This window comes from Athene noctua, chromosome 5 (genome assembly GCF_965140245.1).
Source record: "Athene noctua chromosome 5, bAthNoc1.hap1.1, whole genome shotgun sequence".
NCBI classification, from domain to species: domain Eukaryota; kingdom Metazoa; phylum Chordata; class Aves; order Strigiformes; family Strigidae; genus Athene; species Athene noctua.
In genome coordinates, this window is record NC_134041.1 from 49,458,327 (window position 1) to 49,483,101 (window position 24,775).

The 24,775-nt window shown below is 34.7% G+C and overlaps 1 protein-coding gene across 9 annotated transcripts in view; it reads right to left on the reverse strand.

Annotated features, from left to right (window-relative positions):
• EXOC6 (exocyst complex component 6) overlaps positions 1-24,775 on the reverse strand; it is a 94,065-nt gene that overhangs the window by 26,491 nt on the left and 42,799 nt on the right. For 4 of the 9 annotated variants that reach the window (XM_074907471.1, XM_074907466.1, XM_074907465.1 and 1 more), the window contains exons 16-20: positions 23,829-23,940; positions 22,084-22,218; positions 16,811-16,990; positions 13,708-13,737; positions 7,718-7,859 (exon numbers count right to left, since the gene is read on the reverse strand). In XM_074907471.1, coding sequence (XP_074763572.1) covers positions 7,718-7,859; positions 13,708-13,737; positions 16,811-16,990; positions 22,084-22,218; positions 23,829-23,940 — 599 coding nt within the window. Of the gene's footprint in view, positions 1-7,717; positions 7,860-13,707; positions 13,786-16,810; positions 16,991-22,083; positions 22,219-23,828; positions 23,941-24,775 lie in introns of those variants that run through there. The other 5 variants (XM_074907473.1, XM_074907469.1, XM_074907468.1 and 2 more) reach the window with 2 other exon arrangements.

The following is a 24,775-nucleotide window of genomic DNA, read 5'->3' on the forward strand; positions in this document are numbered from 1 at the left end:
TTTTCAAACATCTGCTTTTGTTACAGCATCCGCCCTATAAAAACACCACCTCTAGCCAAACACCATAAAAGACAAACACTAAGGTGGGAGTTAGTTTAATGTGTAGACAACAGGTGGAAAGCTCTATGTGCCAACAGTCAGAGCAGAGCTGAAATGCATGTTCATGCCTTTTAGTCAGCTTATCAATAATGAATTTATGCTCTTTTTGAACCAAAAATAGGCTGTCAAAATTGGAAGGCAAAACTATATTCAAAATAAAAGAAACGGTAATGCTTATGGTAATGAAAGAAGTTAGCTATTTTTTAAAATTAGTAAATGATCAATAATTGTCAATAAATACTTTTTGTTGTTCATATCCCAGTCATGTGTTACTAACACTTGCAGAAACACCCATTGCCACACATCCCCACTCAAGGTAGACACCTTACTTCAGAAGAGCTTAAGAGAATTTTTCTTATGCTCTTCAGTTAGAGCTCTTATCAAAACAAAGTAGGTTTTACTGTAATAGTTTTAGAGAAGTATCACCTGAGGCAGTGAAAGGTAACATTTTTTTCCAAGTTTGAAAAACAGGTCATTCAATGGTAGAGGAAACAGAACACCACATATCCAAAAAATTTCCAGATCCAGTGCTCAACTCTACAATGCTACACAGACTCCTACTAACATTTAAAAGTAATATAAAATCCTCAATAGATTTTTTCTTTTTGTTAATGGCTAATTAGAAAATTTTGATCATCAAGTGAAAGTAATATCCAGAAAGACACTGGTGTCTGAGTTAACATGACAGGCTCAATCATTTACTTCTGAATGTATGGTTTTGACTTAAAGTGGACCAATGAATTCAGATAGACTATTCAAAAGTCTAAAAATTATTATATGGAATGCAATTGTAAATGAAAACAACAAAGATTCTTACTTAAGTGGCACAAGAAGCTACTAAGACGATCTCAGAATATCTAAGAATGGCTTAGTGATAGATGAATACAGTATCAGAATAGCAGCTTTACCAGTAGAGGCATAATTACTTGTATTACAGTATTGTCCAAATTTTTATGGACAGTGACATTACAGGAGAATTAATTAAACTGGAATATGACTTGATTCTTCATCAACTAAAGGAATAAAAAATAGCAATCAAATGACCTAGGGAGAACAGTGTAATGTCACAGACAAATACTGATAACAGTTGGCAAATGTTCACTGACTTTTGTATTCAAGTCTGAATTTTAAATTGTGTGGTTTTCCTGCTTTGTAAGTAACATCAACTTTCTAGGGGAGTTTTCAGGAAGTTTCAATCTACCACAAAGATACTTTTTAAATAAAAAAGAAGAAAGATTAAAAAATAAGTAGAAAAAGCATATCCTATACACAGCATTTTACAGAGAGAGTTTGCTTAGCAATAAACTCCTTAAAAGCAGCAATGAGGAGACAGCCTGCACAACCACCAACCTGCAGAAGAACAAAACATCTCCAGGCCTATGAAAGCACCTTTCTGAAGATGCTAGGCTAAAGGATTGGGTGTATCCATGGCTGTCTTCTGCAGGTATTTCACGGCCTCTGGGACCACCCTTTCTTCAGGGACAGACAGGTCTATGATGCTGGCCCCTGTGGTCAGCCAAACAGAGCATTTAAAATGGGAACACCGTAGTAGAGCAGGCAATTCTTAGCAGTGCCCCATAACAAACAGCTAAAAAGAGATACAAGGGTTGTGAGCTACATCAGAACACTAATAAGGAAGGATAAGTATGATGGTCAGAAGGGGTCTTTTCTACATCCCCTAAACAAGAAAGGAGAACTTATACTGTTCTTGAAAGATAAGGCCCATCTGTGTTTGATCCTGTGTAACTTTCTGTTCATACACAGTACGCTGAGACCAGCTTCCCCCATTAGAATCTGAGCTCCTCCAGCCACTCCACAGTGGTAGCACTGTGAGAAGAAAGTGTTACAGCAAAGGAACGGCTACAGAACTGAAAAGCGAACATAACTGAAGAGTGTGACCTGCAGCAAAACTTTTCAGCTAACTATCGGCACTTGATACTTTGGGAGGTACCTTCCTATAGTGGGATACTTGCCACAGGTTAAATATTTGCATCCTTTCTGCAGCTCATCAGGAGAACATAGTTTGGAATTTATAGTCATGCATTAAATAATGTAGTATGATTTAGTTTCTCTACATAGTACCTACTACCATTGCAGCTACAGAACAAGAAGCACACAAGGAACCAAACAATTATTGTATAACCTTTGTTCCAACTACAATTTAAAATTATGAATGCATTTACAACACCAGAGACACTCATTATAGCACAAGCATTTATTCTCACATTTGGGTCATATTTGACAGGTGACTACAGTAGAATTTGTTTCATTATTACAATTTCATAAGTTCAAAGGGCAAAAAGATAATCTACTTATGGTAACAGACAGTTCCCCCTCCACCCTCAGCTCAGGGCTTTTAAGTTTTGCTAACAATTTTACAAAGCTAATTAAATATTTTCTTCTGCACAGCATTTTAGGAAGATATTATAAGAACAGGATTAACATTCTTAACGTCTTTGTCCTAAGGGTCCTTTTCCAGATAGTAATGAAACATTATCATATATACATCTTTTAAAATGTTCACCCCCTACATTCATTCTAGGCTTAGAGGATTTGGAGGGGTAGGATGCTGGTTGAGTGTGCATAAGAGTATTCAGGAATTTTATCATATATGAGAATGAAATGCAAAAGTCACCATTAAACTGTCACATATGGGGCAAACAACTGGCTGCTTGGCAATTTGAATAAGAAACTCCAACGGTTTTGGGAAAATAAGCTGCAACTATGTATTACATGAATCTGGTATTCACAAGGTTTTTGTTAACATCATCTTTTCCTGAACTTTGCTGATATTGTGTAGATCTTTTCTGTGTATATACAACAGGATCTTTGGCACAATGTGTGTCCACAGTATGTGCAATCTCAACATACTTCCTACAATAGCCAGCCTGGGAATTTACAAGAGGTATGATCTAATAAAAAAGTAATAATACAAAAACAGGCTGGGAGGTAACACATACATGAGAATGGTAAATTTATACATTGTAAAGATTACTTCAGTCCCTTTTCTTTTGAATACTCTGATTTGATCTTTTCATTACATTTTGATTACATTTTGCATACAGGATATATGTGAATTGATGTATATGTATGTTAATGGGTGTCTTAAGAAAAAGACTGTCTGCTAAAATGGAACTGAAGACATTTTTAACTGTAAATTGTACTGTGTTTCTATGCACTGCTGGATTTGTTAACAGGTCTCTTCATGTTATTCTTTCAAAAGACCATCTTTCAGCCATCATCCAGTTCTGCCTCTGTGTTGGTCTGGGAATTCACTACCTAATTCCTGACAAATAATTTTGCTGCTCAATGGCAGAAATTAAAAATCAGAGTCCAGATTTTGGATCAAAAGCTAGATTAGAACTCTGGAGATTTACTTTAGCCTCATAGCACTGAATTACAGTCAGAGCAGCAAAGCTACAAACATATTTTTAAAGGAAGAGTGGAGAATCAGGTGACTATCTCAGCAGCCACCAGCCACTTTGCAGCCCTGTTGGATGCTCCAGCTGTTCAAACATGCCTGGAGGGGAGCCTCGCAGAGGGAGCTGCCAGCTGGCCAGGCCTCTGCAGCCCCCAGCCCTGCCCCCAGCACCAGTCAGATCTTGCTCCTTCCCCTCACTCCTGTGCCGCCATATGTGACCAGCAGATGAAGGATGTTCTCAAGTGAGTTAAGTTAACCTGACTTCCCAGATGGGAGAGGAAGCAGGTAAAGTGAGGGGCCTCCAGAGGAGAATATAGTGCCTTTTCAAGGAAAACCAGAATTTGGGTTCCTCAGCTTCTGACATGCCCACCTGGAGATCACCTTTGTGTATGCTCAGCAGAGAACATTTGGGTCAAGATCTCTCCTGCTCTTGGATACTGCAGCCTTCCAAACAGTGAGGCAAAAAGGACGGACTGACAGGAAGCCCTACGGAGGGCTGGTTAGGAAGGTAATATTGCATCCTGCTTTGCTCTAATTCTCCACTAACCCATGCTCATTTATAGGCAGGACCCAAAACCTGTTCATCCTTGCACAGATTCATGTCTGGGTGAAGAAGGATGCAAATTCAACCATACCTCCTTTTGCCAATTAATTCTGTCTCACAATTCAGCTATGTTAAAACACATAAACTATAAAAATTACATTTAACTCTTCTAGCAATTAGAATTTCTGACAAGTTCTAATTTCTTAACAAAAATTTGATGTAAGGTATCTAGTTCTGGATGGTGCCTCTGAAAGGTTTATTTTATATTATGTACACCTTGCTCCTCATAAAGCAAGATATAACCATCCACATTTAATTTCATGTTCATTAAATGCCTCCCCTCCCCCATCCATTTCCCTCCTCAGTGCACTGAAATGCAACGTCCAAGCAAAAGACTATTAGATTTTATTCAAAGGGATCTAGTACATTCTGTTTTTCTGAATACTGCTGTAAGAAACCCAGTCACCCTAGTGGAAGATCACCACTGAGAATGGTGTAAAATATAGAGGTAAAACACTAAGTTATAAAATATGTAAAGAGAGTGAAGAAATACTTCAATTAGAACAGGACAAACTGAAATAAAATTAAGTTTTTGGAATGTCTGGAAGGAAAACAGAAAAGTTATTAAAAGCAGAGTGAGAAGGTCATAACTTTTTTTTTTTTTTAATAAACCATATGAGAAGACCACCTGATACTATTGCTATTCTTGACAGAAGTATCAGATACTTCCACATTTTCTGCTCTGCTTTTTAAAGTTAGGTACTTTGCCCAGAAATGTGGTGAAGGATAATGAAATCCCACAGTTCATCACAAGATCACCTCCTTCCCTTCCACCTTCCTTTCTTAGAAGTCCACTTATACCACCTATTTGCTGTGACTAAGAACTTCAGCATTTACTGACTTTAACAGATTGTTGCCCATTAACAGATTGTCGGGTTGTTGGTTGGTTTGTTGATTGTTCTTTAATGGAAAAGAAAAAATGTTTCCTGCTTTTATTTAGATCTCCTTCAGTTTATTTTAGAAAGAATAAAAATGCACTGTTAAATATCATAATATATATCTAGAATATTGCCAAGAATTTAAAACAATGTATAATTCATAACTTTCTACAACTCACGTAACTTCTTAGTTCAAAATGCATCTGAGTGTACTTCACTGTGTCTATAAATAAAATGTCAAACCCATGTATACAATACAGTAGGAAACTATCCAACAGTTGTGAATTATTTGCACACTCTAAGCACTAATTGAAATGTCACTGTCGTATCCATTAATCCCAAAGTGTCAAAGAATAAAGCTGGGGGAGGGTGATGAGCAAGAACATAAATCACAGGCATCACAGTGAGGGCTGGAATGTGCCTGTGATGGACCTTATGAATGAAATCACAACAGCAAAGCAGTCTGACCAAAATCTTGTGTCGATATCTTATTCCACAGATTGCAAGTCATTGTTGCAACATTCTGACAAGCTTCCATAAATTATATTTAAACTACTCAAAGGGTTTTGGTGCAAAACCAGATTTTTTTTCTAATGTGCTTTAAAAGGCAGAAAGGAATAATTAAAGCTTATTCTATTTGCAAATGTACATCCCACGCTAAAAGTTATGCAATGGTGGAAAGAATGTATTTTTCAGTCTTCAAATTACTAGTTTTCTGAAACTTTCTCATTTTGGCCCAAGGTTTCCCATCTCCTGTCTATGCCATATGGTTAGTATAACAGCTACATATAACAAAATATGTTGTCTTAAGGTTATATTTTAATCTTAAAATAATGAAGTGTTATCACGTTAGACTAAATAAAACTCTGCTAAGATCTCTTCACCGATTGAAGCTTACACTGTGCAGCAACCAAAGATGGTAGAAAGAGTGGTAACACAAATTAGGATGGTACATAACATGGCAAAGGCTGAGAAGTAAATGGTCTGAGAACAACCCAGAGACCAGATATCAGCAGGACTTGCTGGAACTTCTCATTACTTTGCTGTGAACACAGTCACCTTCAAGACATGCATTTTATCCCCTGTACTGCTAGAAATCCCTGAGTGAAACAGTGAATTGGTTAATCTACACAGAGTAGCGAAGTACTGCATTGTTCACAGATGGTATTTTAAATAGTAGAAACAGAATAATATGGTAGTGGGCAAGCTTTCTTCCCTGTTCCACTATTTGTTCAGAAGGCAGATGATTGTTTATTGGGTGCAACCAATTCAGTTTATCTAAACGAATGATTATTGTGTCAGTATTATGAATACTATGGAATTTCTGTTTTTACAACTGGGATCTTTTTTACATCTAGGAAACTACACAAACACATATACTCAACCACCTACCTGAAAAGAATACTATTAAATTGCAACATCAAGCATACTAAAAATAAAAAAAAAGGTCAAATCATCATCTGCTTGGACAACTTGTGCAATCACAAGACAAACTTTAATGTCATGATCACAAGTATTTTTTCAATCAGACCCTGATAATCACATCAGTTCATTACATGCACTGAAAGGCCTTAAGACTGTATAATGGACTACCATAAAGATGCCTGCTCTACCTGTTATAGAGTTTAGCTGGAATGTAATTAATAAGGCAGAAGAAGGAAACACAAGCATATGGCTAAAATGTCAAAAATACCCCTTAACTCTGTCCCTGGACTCCCACAAGAACCTTTTGTGATGCTAAACAAATTGCTTGAAATTAGATTTCCCAGTTTTCCATAGGTGGCTGCTAATCGTGTAGTCATCAATTTTTTCATGTGTCCAAACTAAAAACCTCAGGATATGTATGACTTGCAGAACTGACCCATTTTACAGCTGTCACCAAAATCATTGAGATCGATGCTTCAAACACATAAGACGAAAGATACTTTGAAAAAACAGAGCATAAGAATCTAAAAATATGCACTGAAAAAAACCTCTAGCATGCCTTTTCACTGTACCTCAGTCACTGACTATAAAAACCAATCTAAAACCTATCCATAACACCATGGTGTCATGGAATTAACTTCCTTCATACAGATTAACAGCTCACCCTTAGCGGTGAGCTCTATGCAAAACCTGAGGAAATTAATCCTGCCTTCAGTGTTGGATTGAATCAGTTTTATAAAATAATTCTGATGCCATATTTTGAACAGTGGGAATAAAACAACATCTGAAGTTTTCTAAATGAGTACTATCACTCTGCACAGTGACTAAGGCAGCAGTAGTTCTAGGAGGGAGGAAATGCTATGTAATAGTACATTTGAAATCTGTATCATAATAAATAAACTTAAGAGGAAAAATTAAAATTTCACAGACATTTGACCTGTTTTTCTCAACTATAAAAGCATACTATTTATGTAGTGGGTTTGGGCAATTCTGTACTAGACTGTAGTCTTTTTGCTGGATAGAGTGATTATGATTCCATTAGGAATAACAACAGATGTCCATTTCAATCAGATACTTGAATTTAAAAAAAAAAAAACCACTTTCATGAAAAAATTTCCCCCAAATGTTAACATACTTACTCATAAATACTTTTACAAGAAGCTGTACTGTAATTTTTTTTTAAAAAAGACAAAGCTTTAGTAGATTATGGAAAAATATATGGTTTACATTAAATTACTTTTTTGCAGTGTTAAGACAGATATAGATAGGAATTCTGGAACATCTACTTACATTCACACTGTATCACATCTAAATTAAACTGCTGAATCGCTCCCATGCTTATTTGTTTTAATTCACTGTCCAGTAGCATCTGCATTAGGGACGTTGAAAGATGCTGGCAGGCTGACATGCAAGCTGTCTGGGCCACTTTTCCCTAGCAGAAAGAGCAACAGGTTTTAATATAGAAACAAATAATACATCACTAAAAAACTGCTTATCTGATTTGATTTTAGTATACACTTGAAGTCTTAATGATGCAGAACTTAGATTAGAAGAAGAAAGAGCACATTTGTTGTTATTTCTTTGACCTGTTAGCTTTGTTTCTATTAAATCAAACAGGGAACTAAATTAAATATAAGTTAAAGCTATTATTGATATTTCTTCCAGAAATCCAACAGTCTTCATGAATATAAGGACATTTCCAAACTAATAATGATATAAGTTGCTGATATGAACAGATTTGTGGATTTATTTAATTTTTTTTTTACTCAAAAAGAATGAAAGCAAGAATGAAATGAAAAATCAACATGCTGCATATTTGTAACAATAACCAGTAAAAAGCCCCCAAACTTTACATAAACCAAACTCATTGCTTTCAGTTGGGGCATTCTCATAACAGCTTGTGCTAATTATTGGCACTTTAATTGTTTGAATTCCAGCTCAAAGCTTGTTGCTAAATTACTTTAAATATTCACCTTATCCATCATCCCTTCAGGTGCTTAATAAATCAGTGCTGTCAGTAATCAACTACTTACAAAATGAAATGTAGCCCTCTGCTGTACAAAATAGAAATAATTTTCCAATCACAGTCTAGTTATAAACATTTCTTTTTACAATATATATGTAATTGAGACAAATAATTTTCCAAACATGAGACAAAACACAAAGCACAAATTCAGACATTAATTGGATAAATTATTAAAAATTTAGTAGAGAAAAAGTGAAAGATATGGAAATGCTACTTTAGAACTAAGAAAATTAACTAAGACCAGATACTCAACCAGGTGACACCATTCTGTTCATAGCACTGCAATCTTTTAGAGCAGAGAGATCTTGGCTTTCAAACGCAATTACATAAACCTCTGCAGTTTGATGTATTTAAACCATGCTTTTCAACTGGTGTCTATGTTACAATACGTATTGAAACAAAGGTAACTATTAGCACGCTTACTTGAAAGAAATCATAATTACATAATACACCTGCTGCAGCACACATCACTATTGTTTTACTTCTATCCATCAGTTAAGAGATGACACCTATTTCTCTAAACCAACGGTTCCCCAGCTGTTTTCTGCAAAGTCAGGTCAATCAATTCACTGTTGACTCACAGAAATACATAGAGGCAATGAAAAATAATAAGGGTACACAGCAGTTCACTGTCCCAAAAAGTTTGGAAAGTTCTGCTTCAATACCTGAAGAGCCAGGATCTTGTCCTGAGTAAGACAACTTGCTCATATCATTGAATTTTCACGTATACATATAACAGAAAGAAAACTTGGCCCTAAATATTTTGTACTTTAAAAATCCATTCTTTGTTAAAACGTAATTAAAATGTAGACAATACAATAGAAAGCATTCAATCTCCTCACATGTCACACTGAAACATTAAATGGCTTTTGCTAATACCTCTTTAGCACTGGGACACTTTGAACTGTTAGGAGCTTTATATCTAAAATGAGATGTCAGTTTCTTAACTGAAAAATCTCAGAAAAGCAAATAACATTTTTGACCAAAATAGATGAACTGACAAGGAGGAATGTAAGAAACAATGCAAGAACAGCATGCCTAAAAGTCTCCCAAATGCAATGATAATTATACTGGGAGAAATGCAGCTCTATTCCCCAAGCAGAACAATATCAATATGAATGGGAAAAAAAAAATGAAGAGAGGAAAAAAAGGGGGGAAAAGAAGGAAAAAAGGAGGTGCGAAGGGGAATCAGTGAACCACAGTTCATTTAATTACAGTGTAGCAGGTTTGAAGTACTTAATGGAAATGTCATTTTGATTTAATGGAACAACTAGTGCATCTCTGTTTAATGTACTGCTCCATCAAATCAGCTCCATGTCCTATTTATGCTGCCACTATAATGTAATAAAAGTTCAACCAGATTAATAGGTTGTCAAGAAAAATGTTAACGTTTGTTTTATTTCATATGCAAATAATGTGTACTCCTCTATTGTTTTAAATAAAAGACAGAATTTTTAATTTCTAACAAGAATCTGTAGTTAATTGTTACAATCTGGCAAATATCAATAGTACTGGAGCACAAGATAATGGTTACAATACAGAAATGACATGGTAAAAGCCACTTGGACTTTAAATAAGTATCAATGCATGTACACTTAATGTTTATTTTTAAATTTCATAAAATGGAAACATCCTAACATTTAAACTATTTCGAACTATGTAACTTGAACTACAGGCTTATTGTTCACATGACACATCAACAGATATAGAAGTTTACTACACACAGTTTATACTTAATGCAGTCACTTGATTTTCTTAAATTTAGAGAAAAAAATGAAGCTACATATATTAATCAAAATGATGAACTTTAACTCAGAGAAATGTAAACTTCACTGTTATCCTCTTCAAAATTCAGTGCTTCCCAGTTCAAAATACATTGGATGTATGATATTCAGAAAATAATTAAATTCAAATTTGTGTTTGACAAATGAGATCTAGTTAAAAATCTATCTCCAAAATTCCACCATCCACCAATTAATCAGTTCCTTACCATTTTTTCATAATGTATTTTGAAGAGGAAATGTAAGGACAAACATAGTAATAACATTTATTTTCCAGAATTAAACAAATCTCAGTTAGCTTTAAAGCTTTCTTAATGTTTATTATTTGCCAGTTTGGGGTTTTGTTTTTTTTTTTTTTTTTAAGGGGGGTGGTGGCCATGGTTTCTGTACTTAGCAATTAAATAAATACCTATATCCAATAGCATGCAGAGATTCAGCAGGCTTCTCACATTCGCTCCAGTTGCCTCCCGTTTGGAGACACTACTATTATCTCTGCTGTGCCTATGCTAATTGCTGCTATCTACAAAACCTATTCTTCCACTCATCCAATGTAAAGTTTAAGAAACAAGGACTCTATTCTATAAGCAAAAACACCTGCTAACAGTGTTAAAGGCAACTGTTTTTTCACCCAGCCCTCCCATTTTGCTGAAATACCAGTTTGTAAAAAGAGAAAACCCTTAGACAAACTTCTTATATTTCAAAGGAGCTTGTAAAGAGAATCTGCTGACATATTAAATCCTTTTTTATAGGACCCAAAAGCTTTTCTCTGAAGAACAATTGCAGTAAAGAGACATTTGGCTCCTAGGAAATTCCCAAAGGGTCAGCCATATGCATCCTTCCACGGCACCTTCGCGGTACTGCTTTCTAAGACCCATGCTAGCTGTCTCAAAAGCAGCTTTCATCATTCACTATAGTGTCAGTCAATATGATTTATGGACTGCATTCAACAAAGTCAAAGCATATAGAATGAGAAATATGACTACAATCTGCTAATTTGTTTTGTATTGAGCCACTTAAGAGTCAAAGACCTGATGTCAGGCTGAGACCAGCAACACAATTAACCAGCCAGTGACAGATTCATCCATCCTCCCTGCCAGACTGTGCCAATCAAAGACAGCATGAAGTGGCATTTGGAGAAATCAGTAAGAAAACCCATTCTCTAAGCAGCCTGTGGAGGCTGTTGATTGACAGTTTTTGAATATAGCTGCAGAAAACCACCACTCTTTCACCCTCACTGCAAGCTGTGAAATTAGGCATTTGCTGCCAATCACACAAACAATAAAATAACAGAAACTGCCATCCTCAGCATAAAAGGAAATAACAAAACTTTTACATCTAAGAAATTAAGATGAAGAATTAATTTAACAATATGAAATGAAACTAAAAACTTCCAGAAAATGCAAAGAAACTAAACATACAAATTTTATCAGTCATAATAACTAAAGCATTATGTTACTTAAAATCAGGACTAAAATCCAACTTTTCAACTGTTGATAAAATATAAGTATACTAAAAAACACTAATTAAATTTTTAAGAATCGATTTTACTTCTGCCCCAATTTCTACTGCAATAATTAAAAAGTGCCTACTTGAAAGTAATTTGTAACTGTTACTTTTCAATAGTCAGTAGTTTCCAAAGAGTTGTTCCATAGTAACTTTGTACTGACCAAGCACATATCTAGAATAAAAATTCAGCTAATTCTAAATTAGATTAAAACCACTTATATATACACCCTCTATAATTTCAAATTAATTGATCTGAAATTAAAAGCTATGATTTTTCTTTAACTGTTCAAAATGAAAATGAAAAAATGCAAGTCCTTAATAATAAATTTGACCATTCAATTGATTTTATGAGATTAATGGCTACATAATGAAATTTTAAGTTGTTTTCTGATTCAAAGTATCTAATGGCACTATAAACTGCAATACAAACTTAAAATGGGATGTAGAAAACCCTGAAAACAGCAGTAATCTCAAAAGACTAAATTCTTGTAACTTTAGAAAACAGAACCATTAAAAACTGCATGAGTCTGAAATTATAACCTTCAAAAACCAATGCAGCCTCTGAGCTCTGCATCTCTGAAATTCTGCTAGTGCTTAGTCATGACATAACCAGCATACTGACACCTACTCAACATTAACAGGAAATATTTCTACACAAAATATTCAATATTTCTAGTGCTCATGACACCTATTAGCTTGACAGTTCAACATGTGCTAAGTATTCAAATCACAGAAATGTTCACTGGAATGAACTACCAATGTCATCTAGTCCAGCCTTCTACTTGAGTAGCACTATTGCCAACAGTATTTCAGGTCTGTTGTCCTTTCTTCTGGCTGAGTCTTCAACAACTGAGGATGGGAATTCAACAGCCTCTCTGGGTAACCTCCTCCAACACCACACTACTCTCTTCATGCAAACTTTTTCCTAATGTCAAAGCTTCATCTCCTAAGCTTCTACTTGTGACCATAGCCACATGTGAATTTGTCAGTCCTACCAAGAAGAGTTTCGCTCCATGACCTTTGTATCTGTTCTTTAAGAGGTTGGAGGCTTCCACTAGATTTCTCCCCAGCCTTCACTTTAACAAACTAAATAATCCACTTTCCTAAATCTCCATTTGTAACTCATGTGCTCTAGGCTGCTAATGACTTGGAAGTCCACTGCTAGATCCTCTCTCCACATCCACAGAGCTACTACTCAGTCAATTGCTTTCCAGACTGTAGCAATGAACATGGTTATTCCCACACTGTACTCTAAGTGCCTTACACATTTGTTCACTTAAACAGTGAACAGTCCAGTATACATTTGTTGCTGTATACTAAAGTGAACAAGATTCAACCATATTAGAAAAAATTAGTAAAAGTTGAGAAATTCAGTATTCAGAAGCCACTCAACAGAATAATATTAATTTCAATACTGTCATTATCATGTAAATGCTTATGCCAAATCAAAATAAACGCCTTAAACAAAAACTGATGATCTGAAAATAATCAGGGCTTGGAAGAATTAATAAACTCAATCCATCGTCATCTTAAAAAATAAAAAATGAGCACAGACATTCCCTTGACCCCAGGCAGATGTAGCAGAGAAACGATGGAACTTTCACTGATTCTTTATTCTGTTATATCACTCTACCCTTACTCTGTATGCATGTCTCATAGCTGCATTTTGATACCTGACCTCTCTTCCAAACGGTCTCATAGTCTCCTCTAAATTATCTCATTTGGGATGCAAGGCACACCCCACCAACCTTCTGCAAGGTTTTTAGGGGTCCTGCTCTCCCCGTGTATGAAAGCCCGATGTTAGTCATTAACCAGATCCCTGCATGCAACCACACAAGGTACACAGCAAGTCATCAGCAAAACAGACGGATCTTTTTATTAAATGATTAAAAATTGAAGCAATAAGCCTGCAGGCAGTTCATAGTTTTTCAGTTCACATGCTTTTTCTTCATCTTGCATCTACTTACCGACATAGCTGCATGGTCATTGTTGTTATTCTGAGAAGGAAACCAGTAAGGCAATCAAAACAAAAAAATTAAGATGTACTGTCAACATCAAAAAAAAAAAAAAAAAAGAATAAAAAATTGGTAGCAATAAATGGTAAGGAAAAGCTTCCAAAAAGAACAATTACAGCTACATAATTCTTTAAATTATTTTTTTAAACCTGTGAACTTATAAAATAATTTGTTGAGGCATAGCAAAGAGATTATAATTTAAATAACACTAATTCAGCAATAAACTGATTTTCTGTAATAAGGAACTGTATGCCAAAATGTCAAAGTAGCAAACTTCAAATGACAAAGCATCTGTTGATATTCCTTTCCAGAATGCTTTCATGATAAATAATACATTCCAAAATATTTGGGTTTAAAAAATAAATGCAATATTTATCATCCTGGCTTACAAAGGCTATCTGTATGTCATTAACATACTTTGTTCAAGCAAGACTTAGAATGGCTCAGGACAATAAGAATCTAAATGTAACACAACCCATTAATAAATTTTAACATAAATCTAATGGTAATATAACTGCAGGGTGGAATAAAGCTTTTTCTTTTCCAAAACTGCTTCTCAAGTACAGTAAACAAACACAGAGGAGAAAACCAAGATGTAAAACTTAAGAGAAAAAAAAGCTTCAGAGACGCAAGACATTTCCAGTGATTCAACAGAGATATCAGACCCCAACTAAGTTGTACCACAAAGCAGGTAGGTTCAGTAAAATTGAGATTACGGTCTACTGATTTAGATCTCTAATGTTCCAATAAAAATAATACAAATGGCATAAAACAGATATGTTAATAAGATGTATTTTTTAAAAGCTATGTCTACATTGGTACAGAAATGCTTCAGCATACAGAAGCACGAAAGGAGACACACCCCTGTGCATTTACACAGCTTATACATACAGCTAAAATAAAATGAGACCCTAATGACAGGTACCCAAGGAACACAACAGAAAACTGTTAAAGAACATATTATAACACTTCTACAAGACTAGAGTTTGAAAAAACATCAAAGAGAAAGTCAGTGACCCTTGAACAAGACTGGAGAACTAGTGTAGCCAACCAGCGCCCCTAGTCCTAGCACAATGCCCTCTAACATGATCAGGTATATTAAGGTAAGAAGAGATTCCTCTACTTGTCCTGCTCTTTCCTTTCTAGAATTAGAGCCAGTGGCTAGGACTTTTGTTCTTTGATTTCTAATTACAGAAGAAGTTCCAAGAAACTATTTTGAGTAGTGGAATGTTTCCAGCCATATAAAAATTATTATGGAAATGACACTGTGACGTTAACAGAATAATCCATTAATGAAACTGAATACTAAAACTATACCAGATCTTAACTATGGCACATAAGAATCTAGCTTAGTTAATCACTCCAAAGCACTTACTATTTTAATGAGTTATGGAACATAGATTTGGGCTTATCTTTGAAAATGCTTTTACTATAAATTTTCCTCTAATGAAAATAACTTATTATTACATATCTAACCAGAATCACCATAATGAAACTGTATACACATTTTCATATAACCTCCACAGCTCATGCACAACAACATTCACAGGACTGTATGTTTCTACAATTGGCCAAGTCAGAATAGGAAGCGATACACAGGATAAATCAAAAATTACAAGAACCCTCTTGCCAGACCAGACTAGCTGTCCATATAATTCTACACCCTGCCCATTACCTGACCAGAGTTTGAAAGTACAGAATAACCTCTTCATAGGGACTAGCTTTCTCCAAAGGCTGACTTGTGCCCCCAGGCACATACTTCTTTCTATTCCTTTCACATTTTTCAAGTCCTAACACCACAGCTGCTTCATTCCATCTCCCTTAACACAATGCTTCATTCTGTCTGTGGCTCATTTCCAACCAGCTCTATCACAACATACATTCATGACAGACTTTTGTACATCCCTTCTCGAGAAGCTGCATCCCTTAACTGCTATATGCATATGACTATCGAGGAGCAGTGCCATTTGTTCACGCTGCTTTGTATGGTAAGTTACAATGAATTTAACTAACAAACTTGTTATTCTTATCTAAAAATGCTCAACTGATATGGCACAGAAGGACATGCCTCACCCATTGCATTCACATCAATATTACATGATACATTTTGAGTGGGTTATGTCTTTGTCAGTAAAAACCCAGGAGCCTGAAGAATCACAGCCTCTTCACGTGTGATTTGGAAGACCAGATAAGCCCACTGTGCCAACAACTTCAACACCTTGCTGTGCACATAAAGAAATTACATTTTACTTCCAGTCTGGAGCCTCAAAACATTCTATGCATTGAGGACTTATTCTTTATAGGCAATGCACATGGGTAAAGCACTCAGATATCTATCAGTGTGACAGTAGCAACCAAGGACAAACTGATGAAAAGCAGATGTAGCTTGAAAGATTTATTGAAGTTATTCCAGACCTATAAAGCTATAAAATATTATGATGATAAGTCAAACTAGACTTTTTTATCTTAAAACAAGGGGAAATCACATAACGGACTATAACAATTGGTACACAAAACAGGTTAACAGTACCCTTTTACCCAGGACAAAACAACACAGGATATATTGGAGTATGAACAAGGATTCATTTCAATGAAGTTCAGTTAACTATAATCAAATGACTTTTTATGATCAAAACTATTTAGCTAAAACCAACTTTGGAGAATCCAAGACCTCCATAATCTTATGCACAAATGCAGGATTTGCACAAATTCTGCACTGTTTGAATCAATGCGGGTGTACACAGAACCAATACGGTTAATTAAAAGGCCATCTCATGCTCTAGAAAACTGCATGAGTTCATATACTATTTGCAAATTAGCTGTTGTTAACAATATTACTGGAGTGTTTGAAAGTATTTTCTAAGTATTACCATGAGTAAAGCATCATTGGCATACTAAAATACATCTGAAAATATATCTGTACTGAAAAAAAACTAAAAATATGTCTGCCAGCACATGCACAATTCAAAAATCACATCTACCTTAAAAATCTTAGTATTTTAAAATAAAATAATGCTCCAGTAGTTTGAAACTAAACTTAATTTTGAACACTTACAGGTAAATGAGTAAAAACTTGAAACGTGCTTCTTAAAAAGTTAATAAGGTCCATTAAGTATCCACTGGCTCTTCCATCTGATTCAGACATTGTCCAATCATAATCAGCAATCTGAATAAATTCATCTATTTTTTGGTTAAGTTTTGTGTATATTTCTCCTTCTGCTGCATGCCTTGCATCCTGAAAAAAAAAATCATGTGTAATTGTCAGAACTCTAAAATATTATTAGAATGCAGATAAAATTATACTAAGCAACAAAACTGGAGTCTTTTTCTCAGATTCAAAAAATATTTTATTCAAATCAATATTTTAACTTCTGTCTTACAATAAGTCTGAGGCTGTGGTTTTAAAAATATTCCTATAATGTATACTATGACTGTTTGTAACAGAATATGTCTGTAGAATAATCTAAGTTCTCAGAGACAAATTAAATTAATTTTAATTTGGAAACAAAGCAATTGCTTTGCTCTCTTCAAAACAATCACCTTTAATTCAGCCTTACAAATTTATCAACCCTGACACAAAGTTTATTTGGCCTCTTTTACAAATAAATAATAAAAGTACCTAATTATTTTATCTGTTATGGCTAGAGGTCCAGCAATTGTATGATTTTTATGTAACTAATGCCTTAAAGCTGCACACCTGAAGAATACTCATCATTTTTCATCCTCCTTTAAATCCTGATCATCACACATCGTGATTCAGAGCACTCCCTTACTTCTTCCCACCCTTAACTTTTTGTTCTGCCACCACCCTGATTCTACTTTATGGAACAGTATAGAGGTAAAGTCTAGCATTTACTGCGAAATGAGCTTATGATGCTATCTATCTGCCTTATTTGTTTAGAGGACATCCTTATAGATGCAACAAGATCTATGTACAGATGCTTGACAAGGTGTATGTTGCTAGAAAGTCATGCTTTTGCCAACCTTGAGTTTAAAGACACTTGATAAATTCTATGCTCTAATTTGAGCTCAACATGAAACTTTCTTCACTGATCTGGAGAAATAATTCAATAAAGACATTTGATTTAAAGTGAACGAGTCAGTTGCTGAAGGTTTTTAGAGAGTAAAAATAGGCTGGATATAATGAAGCAATATAAAAGTAGATTAAATTCCCATTGGTAGTTTCCTCTGGGAGAAAGCAGTCCAAAACCACAGCACTTCAGAAAGCTGTAAATAAGAAAGGCAAAAAGGAAAAAGAAAAAAAAAAAATCAAAGTGATCTGAGCTTATAGGTGGCATCATCACAATGAGTGTGTCAAATTTAGTCTTTAGTCTGCCAGGCACTTCAGGAGGAAGCAAGAAAGCATGTGGCCCTGCCATGTATCAATATCAGAATTCAATTCCCTAAAAATAGTGTTCTTACTGCCAAACCAACTCATGAAAGCCTCCACTGAACAGCTCTCACAATCCAACACACAAGAACCTGGCAACCTGTTAGCACATCAAATAAATAAATATGCTAACATCCACAATTTTTTAGATGGCTGTGACTATAAAAGCTTTAAATAAAGTCAACTCTATATTTAAAGTTTCTAATTAACAATAAGACCTCGGTTTCAACAGTCTATAATGGCAGAACTTGCAAATACATCTGCTTAGGTTTAGTGCCATTGCTTGGATTTTTTTGTTTGGTGGGGTTTGAGGTATTTTTTTTAAGAACTAAGTAATTTACAGAGAGGTTGTATCAACTTTACCAGTTAACATTGAGTTACTGGCAGCGGCAAGACTAGTCCTTCAGTTTTTGTTTTGGAAGCCTGGTTTTGGCTACCTTTTACTTTGCTTTGGTTATTGGTTTACAATTGGAGCAGCATGCTCCCAGTACTTTAAGCAAGGCATGTTGCTCTATTCCCTAAGAAAACAGTGAACAGCCGAGCATCTGGATTTCAAACCCAGAAGTTACTTCTGAGAAACAGCACTATGAATCCATGCACAAGTCAAGAAAGAGTGAGTTAGCAGTATTTAGACTTGGGATGACTCCTAGAGGCATATGAATTAACTCAATCTCTTCTTTTAACGTGGTGACAGAATTGCATCAAATCCTTTTGAAAGCTCACCAGATTTTCCCCGTTATAAAGTGAAAAGGGTTTTTCTCTCAGAGGACATCCTGTGCAGGATTTGATGTTGTGTATCTGGCTCTCCAACAGCCATTACACAGCTTAATGCTGAGACCCTGGGCACAAGAACTTCTATCAACTAGATCTGCAAATACACCTATTTATGCTTAGTGCGACTGCTGATTTAAGCAAAGGAAAACAATGGTCACTCAAAGCTGGAAAATGTGGCTGTAAATATCAAAAGTGACACAGTTTTTTAATACAATAAAATTAAACAAATTTTGGTGTTTTGTTTTGTGTTGTTTTTTTTTTTAATTTCTACCCACATGAAACAATGCTTGGAGAGTTTGAAAATTTTTAACATGAGATCTTACATACAATAATAAAATGAGAAAAACAGCCCTCTAAAATAGCAGCTGTGAATTAGGTCTGAAGGCTTCTGTTAAAAAAATACACTGTAGATGTACTTTTAAGATCACCTTATGGAATGTAAATGTGATCAATGCTGCTAATAAAAGGAGATTTTCAACCACTCAAAGAATGGAGCTGACATGATTTGCCACCAGGAGATGAATTTAATAATAGTTGAACATACCAAACTCCGTGAGGGCTCAGTTGGGGAACTGCAAGCAGTTTTTTCATTAAAATAGAGGAAAAAAAAGAGGGATTAACGAGAACAGAATTGTCTGCTATAAGTGGAGAACGCTGTGCTAACATGTTCTCCAGGAAAGGACAAAAGGAGACAAACCATAAAAAAAATAATTCTTACATGTTTGTCAGCATTCATTCTGTATTTTTAAAAAATATACAGATACTAAGCTCACTAAACACACACATAATATTCTGTGATTTCCTCCAATACAATTTAGATAGTTTATAGGATAGTTAAACATAACCTACAGCATAAGCAATCAGCACAAAATATAATGCAAACCTTCAACTGCATTTATTAAATGAAATTCAAAGATAAAGAACATCTTACCTCTTAAATCAAATACTATGTCTGCATTAAGTGTTTTGTTTGAATGTTAGAAAGATTCTGGATCAACACTACACAACAATATCTACAGATACACAAATTCAGACACACATGCACTGTCAGTACACAACAAGCAGGCTAGGCAGCATAGATCTTTAGGACAGGACAAAATTAGTAAAACTACTGGTAGGGCAATGGCAACCTAACTACACTTGCTAGGCCAGAACTTTACTGTCTGGCCTTATTTATTAAATCCTTAGCAAAACAAATGACAGTTAATGGGAAAATTGTTGGTAATCAACTGGAAATATGAAGTGTCTTGCAATGATGATGTCTTATTCCACCTCACCCACCTTTTAACATCTATGCCAGAGGGGATATTATAATAGGATAGGCTACATATTGCATCAAGAGAAAAAAATGAAGTACAGAAAACAGAACTACTCTCAATAGGATTAGTCCTCTTTATCCCATAAATACAAGAAATCACTCTCCTTTGTTTCAGGGTACACTGAAAAAACCCCAAATACCTAAAGTTCAAGTTGCAGCTGCTCTGGAATCCCTGATGACTTTTTGTTGTTTTGTCTTGTTTCTCTTTCAAAAATTTCTGTATAGAAGTGACTAAGAAGGCAATGCACTGGCTGAATTAACAGCACAAAGTAACTTATACAAGATTATTCTTCTGTGAGAATGTTTTCTTCAGAAAGAAATACCCAAACCACCCCATAAGCACACACATTTGCTTCTATTCAAAACCAAAAAAAAAGCTACTCAGCCAGACTTGGTCAATGAAATAATTTCTGCCATATTTTATGTATATGAATACCAAAACTTGGTTCTTTGATGTACACAACCATCTAGTGCTTGAAAGAAGTACCTGGCACTCAACTACCACCAGAGCATGAAGAATCTCTAAGCATCTCTACACCTGTTCCCAGAGCCACTGCACAGGAGGGTTTCTGGTGTAGGGTCATGCAGTGGCCTGAGACCAAACCATCTTTGCACTCAGCATAGCTACTCCAGCTGTTGGAATCTTCTTTTAGAGCTTACTCGTCATTCTAACATAAACCAGCCTGAGCAAGGATCAGAAATTTGACTAATTTATCTTAGGGATAAATCTAAGTCATCTTGAGTTACCTGGCATCACGTGTATAAATTGGCTTCAGCAATTTCATTTTTATATGTAGGTTTCTCACTAAGAACATACATGGCTGCCTTACAACTGAAAAAAGACTAAGGTCTTTTGAGTAATATTGTGGAGAGGGACTTCACAGATTGAGGGTATGGTTTTTGGTCTACCAAGGGCATCAGATGCAACTATACAAGTCACTTGGTACTTTTGCTTTAGTTTCCTACTTCCAAAAGCCTTCAGCATTTTTGTACAGATAAATACAAGAACAACTAGGAGAACACCACCTACTAATGAGATGAGGAGCCATGCATAAAAAGAAAATGAAAACATTTTTTATTTTAGTGTTATTTTATACTTGGCTTACAAATGTTGCCATGTTAACTGTTGAAATTACAATTGTCTATGCTACATATGCATCACCAATGAGTTACTTGGTTTTTAGCTATGAGCTTATGTACTTCTGCCATTTATGAAAAATGTCAGAGAAGATACAGCTTGCACAGATAAGCAGTTGCCATACATCAGAAACAGTCAAGTTCCTAGTAATCATTTTAACAAGTATTATTGTGTATATAAAAGACATGTAAGTAAAATATAAATTCTAAAAAGACAATTATTTTATGCCTTGTAGCACATTCTTAATACTGCTTTTATATTACTAAATGACACAATTCAAAAATATACCACAAAATATTTCTATTGTAGAATAAAAACAAATAAATACAAACATTTTAGATTAAACTAGCTGTTTTGCTTGATTCTGCTCAGAAAGGGGAGATATTACACAGACTGCACCTTAAACTGTTGAAAGCTGCCAGTGCAGTTAAGCTTAGCTTGTCATTTCATAACTTAATAAAAGATGCATCGGGAAGAATATTGATCCTTCTCGCATATGTACATATTTCAGATCATACAGATAACATAAAAACCAGTGTTTATCTGCTGAGTGTTACAACTGAATTCTTAACAGTTCCGAATTGGTTTAGAGTCAAAAATGAGAAAGCATGCAGCTTTGTCCTTACCTCCTTTTGTTTTAAAATGCTTCATTTATAGTGATTTTAATGTTTTCAGACACAGACCTATAACAGATGACATGTACCATACCTTAAATGTAGAAAGTCCATAAAGTCTTGCAGTGTGAACAGTCACTTGTGAAATACTTGTAATGTTAGATATAAAATCCTCAAGGTATTTACAGGCTTGTTCCAGGTGAGTTGTGTTTATTATGATTTGAACAAGCTACAAGAGACAAAAAATGCTTGTAAAAATCCTTTTTGTATCACTCCTCATCATTTAATTTTGTAAATGGTTACTTCTTTCAGCAACAATGCTACTAGAAATTAATTACAGTATTTCAGGTTACCGCCTATTATTACCTGTTAGTTTTCAAGTTTGCTTTCAAATACCACTAAGGACTAATACTACAGTTTACATACAAATGATGCCATTTAAAAAATGAAGACTGCAAACACCTACTTAGTGAAATAAATCCAATTGATATTTTAGAATGAAAAAAGAGAAAATAAAGTAAAATATATTGCCAAAAGCAAATCACTAATTTGTACCCCTATTTTTTAAAAAATTACTGCTATTAAAAAAAAGTATTTCACAATATTGTCTGCAGAAGTACTCATTCCGAAGTTACAGAATTTAAAAAATAAGGTTGTCAAGACCTTCTTCCCCAACAGTGCTTAAAAATCTGCTTGTACATGACATAAATGTTTTTATACGCAGGACATGCATTGACATTCAGTTCACAAATCAGACAACATACACAATACACAGACTGAAATATCTTAATTGTCACTGCATACTGCCTTTTTCAGTGAACACTAATGTAATGCTTGGTAAAATAAATTTTCTCTTTTAAACATTTTTCTCATAAAACTTATTAACTTAATAATGAAACACCTCAAAAAATACTAGTGAACTTATTTTCATATCCTTGAAAACATCCCTGTACCAATTTCAAGAACACAGAAAACTATGTCTCAGAAAAACCATATGGCTTGTCTTACTAACATGGCAATATATGATTTATAGAGCTCTTTCCTCATCTTCTTGATTTCTATACAAGTATTTAGTCCATACAAGAGGTTCTTGCAGTTTAAAAACAATGTTCAGTATAACATAACACTGCTCTAAGAGCTACAGTGTAAGTCCTTCTCAGCATGTTTCAGTAGGTACCTGCCGTCTCCTGACATTGCATCTATCTACAGTGAATGTTCAGTGATTGATTCACTGTCTCACCCTGTCTTATCCGGTCCAACAAACAAACCAAGAGTCATAAAGAAGAAATATGCACAAACCTACTAAAATGTTTTCATTGCAATTACTATAGAAAGTTTCATGTGTTAGAATGATTTTCAGATTTTAGATTTCTTGATTTGGTATGTTTACTCTGACACTTCACAGTTCATGTGAGGGAGGTTCTCCCCCACCTTTTTTTTGGTAATAGGAAGAAAAAGAAACTCAACAATCTGCTACTAATTGCTAGACAGGAGCAGAACACATGAAACATGCTTTGTATGCAAACAAAGTAAGAGTCTTTGGCTTATTTCTTGAAAATCTGTTTATCATAAAGGAGACAGAACTCTGTCATCTCTCTCAAAGGGCATCCCTGTGTAAATATACTTCCAACTAGACCCAACACTGTATTGTTATATTTTATGTAACAGATATTGATATTTTTATACTTCATCTTTCACCTCTTTGAATTTTCAATTTTAAAGCAAACACTACTTGGTTTTATCACACCAATTTTAATACCACAATATATCTACATTTACAAGAATAGTTTTAGCACTATTGTCTTAAAACCAGCTTTGAGTATATGTTTTAAAACTTACCTCTGTCAAACCTATATGAGGTTTTTTAATTAGGTTCTGTAAACAACTACTTAGAGTTCTTGTAAGCAGCAAATTTGTAGATTTTCTGAGCATATCATCTATTTCTGTTGAGCTGAAAAAAAATGTTTATTGTTATAACTATGCTGTACATGACAATATTTTGACAGTAATACTTAATTTTTTCCCTGCAAAGAGAACTTTTCATGTTAAGAATTCCCTATGTGCATTTAAATTCTGGTTGCTCCAAGTCTTCTATGATCTAACACACAGTTCATTTACCAAATTATCCATTAAATTAATTTCAACACTGAAGCAAAACCTGTTATTTTTAGATTTTGGACATGTTTATTAACACAGCAGTTCAGAAAGAGTAATTTGTGAGTTTTAATGAGTTACCAAAGAGGTCAACAAGTGCTCATTAGTACGTGTAAATTATAAACAGTATCAATTAAGAATGTGTGAAAGCGAGTCATTTACATCTTTAACAGTGAAGAAGTGGGTGACTAGCCACAAATACCTTCCAGATTTCACATCTATGAATGTTATTTTATCTAATTAAAACTAAACTCTTGAAGGCCACAGGAAGAAAGGAAATGGGAGAATTTTCCATCAGAAAAAGGTGGGATGGAAGAAGGAATGAACATGCAGAGAGAATGTTTTTTTGCAGGAGAAATTACTGCTAAGGAAAGTCAAGGCACTGAGAAAGGAAAGACTGTTCAAAGTAATAAGAGATGCTACACAACTATTTCTGAAATGGCCAGTATCGAAGGATATTTTTAAAATCCTACATGCTTTGTTAAATATACAAAATATCTAGATTATTCAAACCAGTCAATACTGTTTCGAAAACCCCAGCAGTGTTTTAGACTGCTTTATGATGCCAAGCTACATTTGCTCATACATACACATATTGTACACAACACATATATATATACACATACGAAATA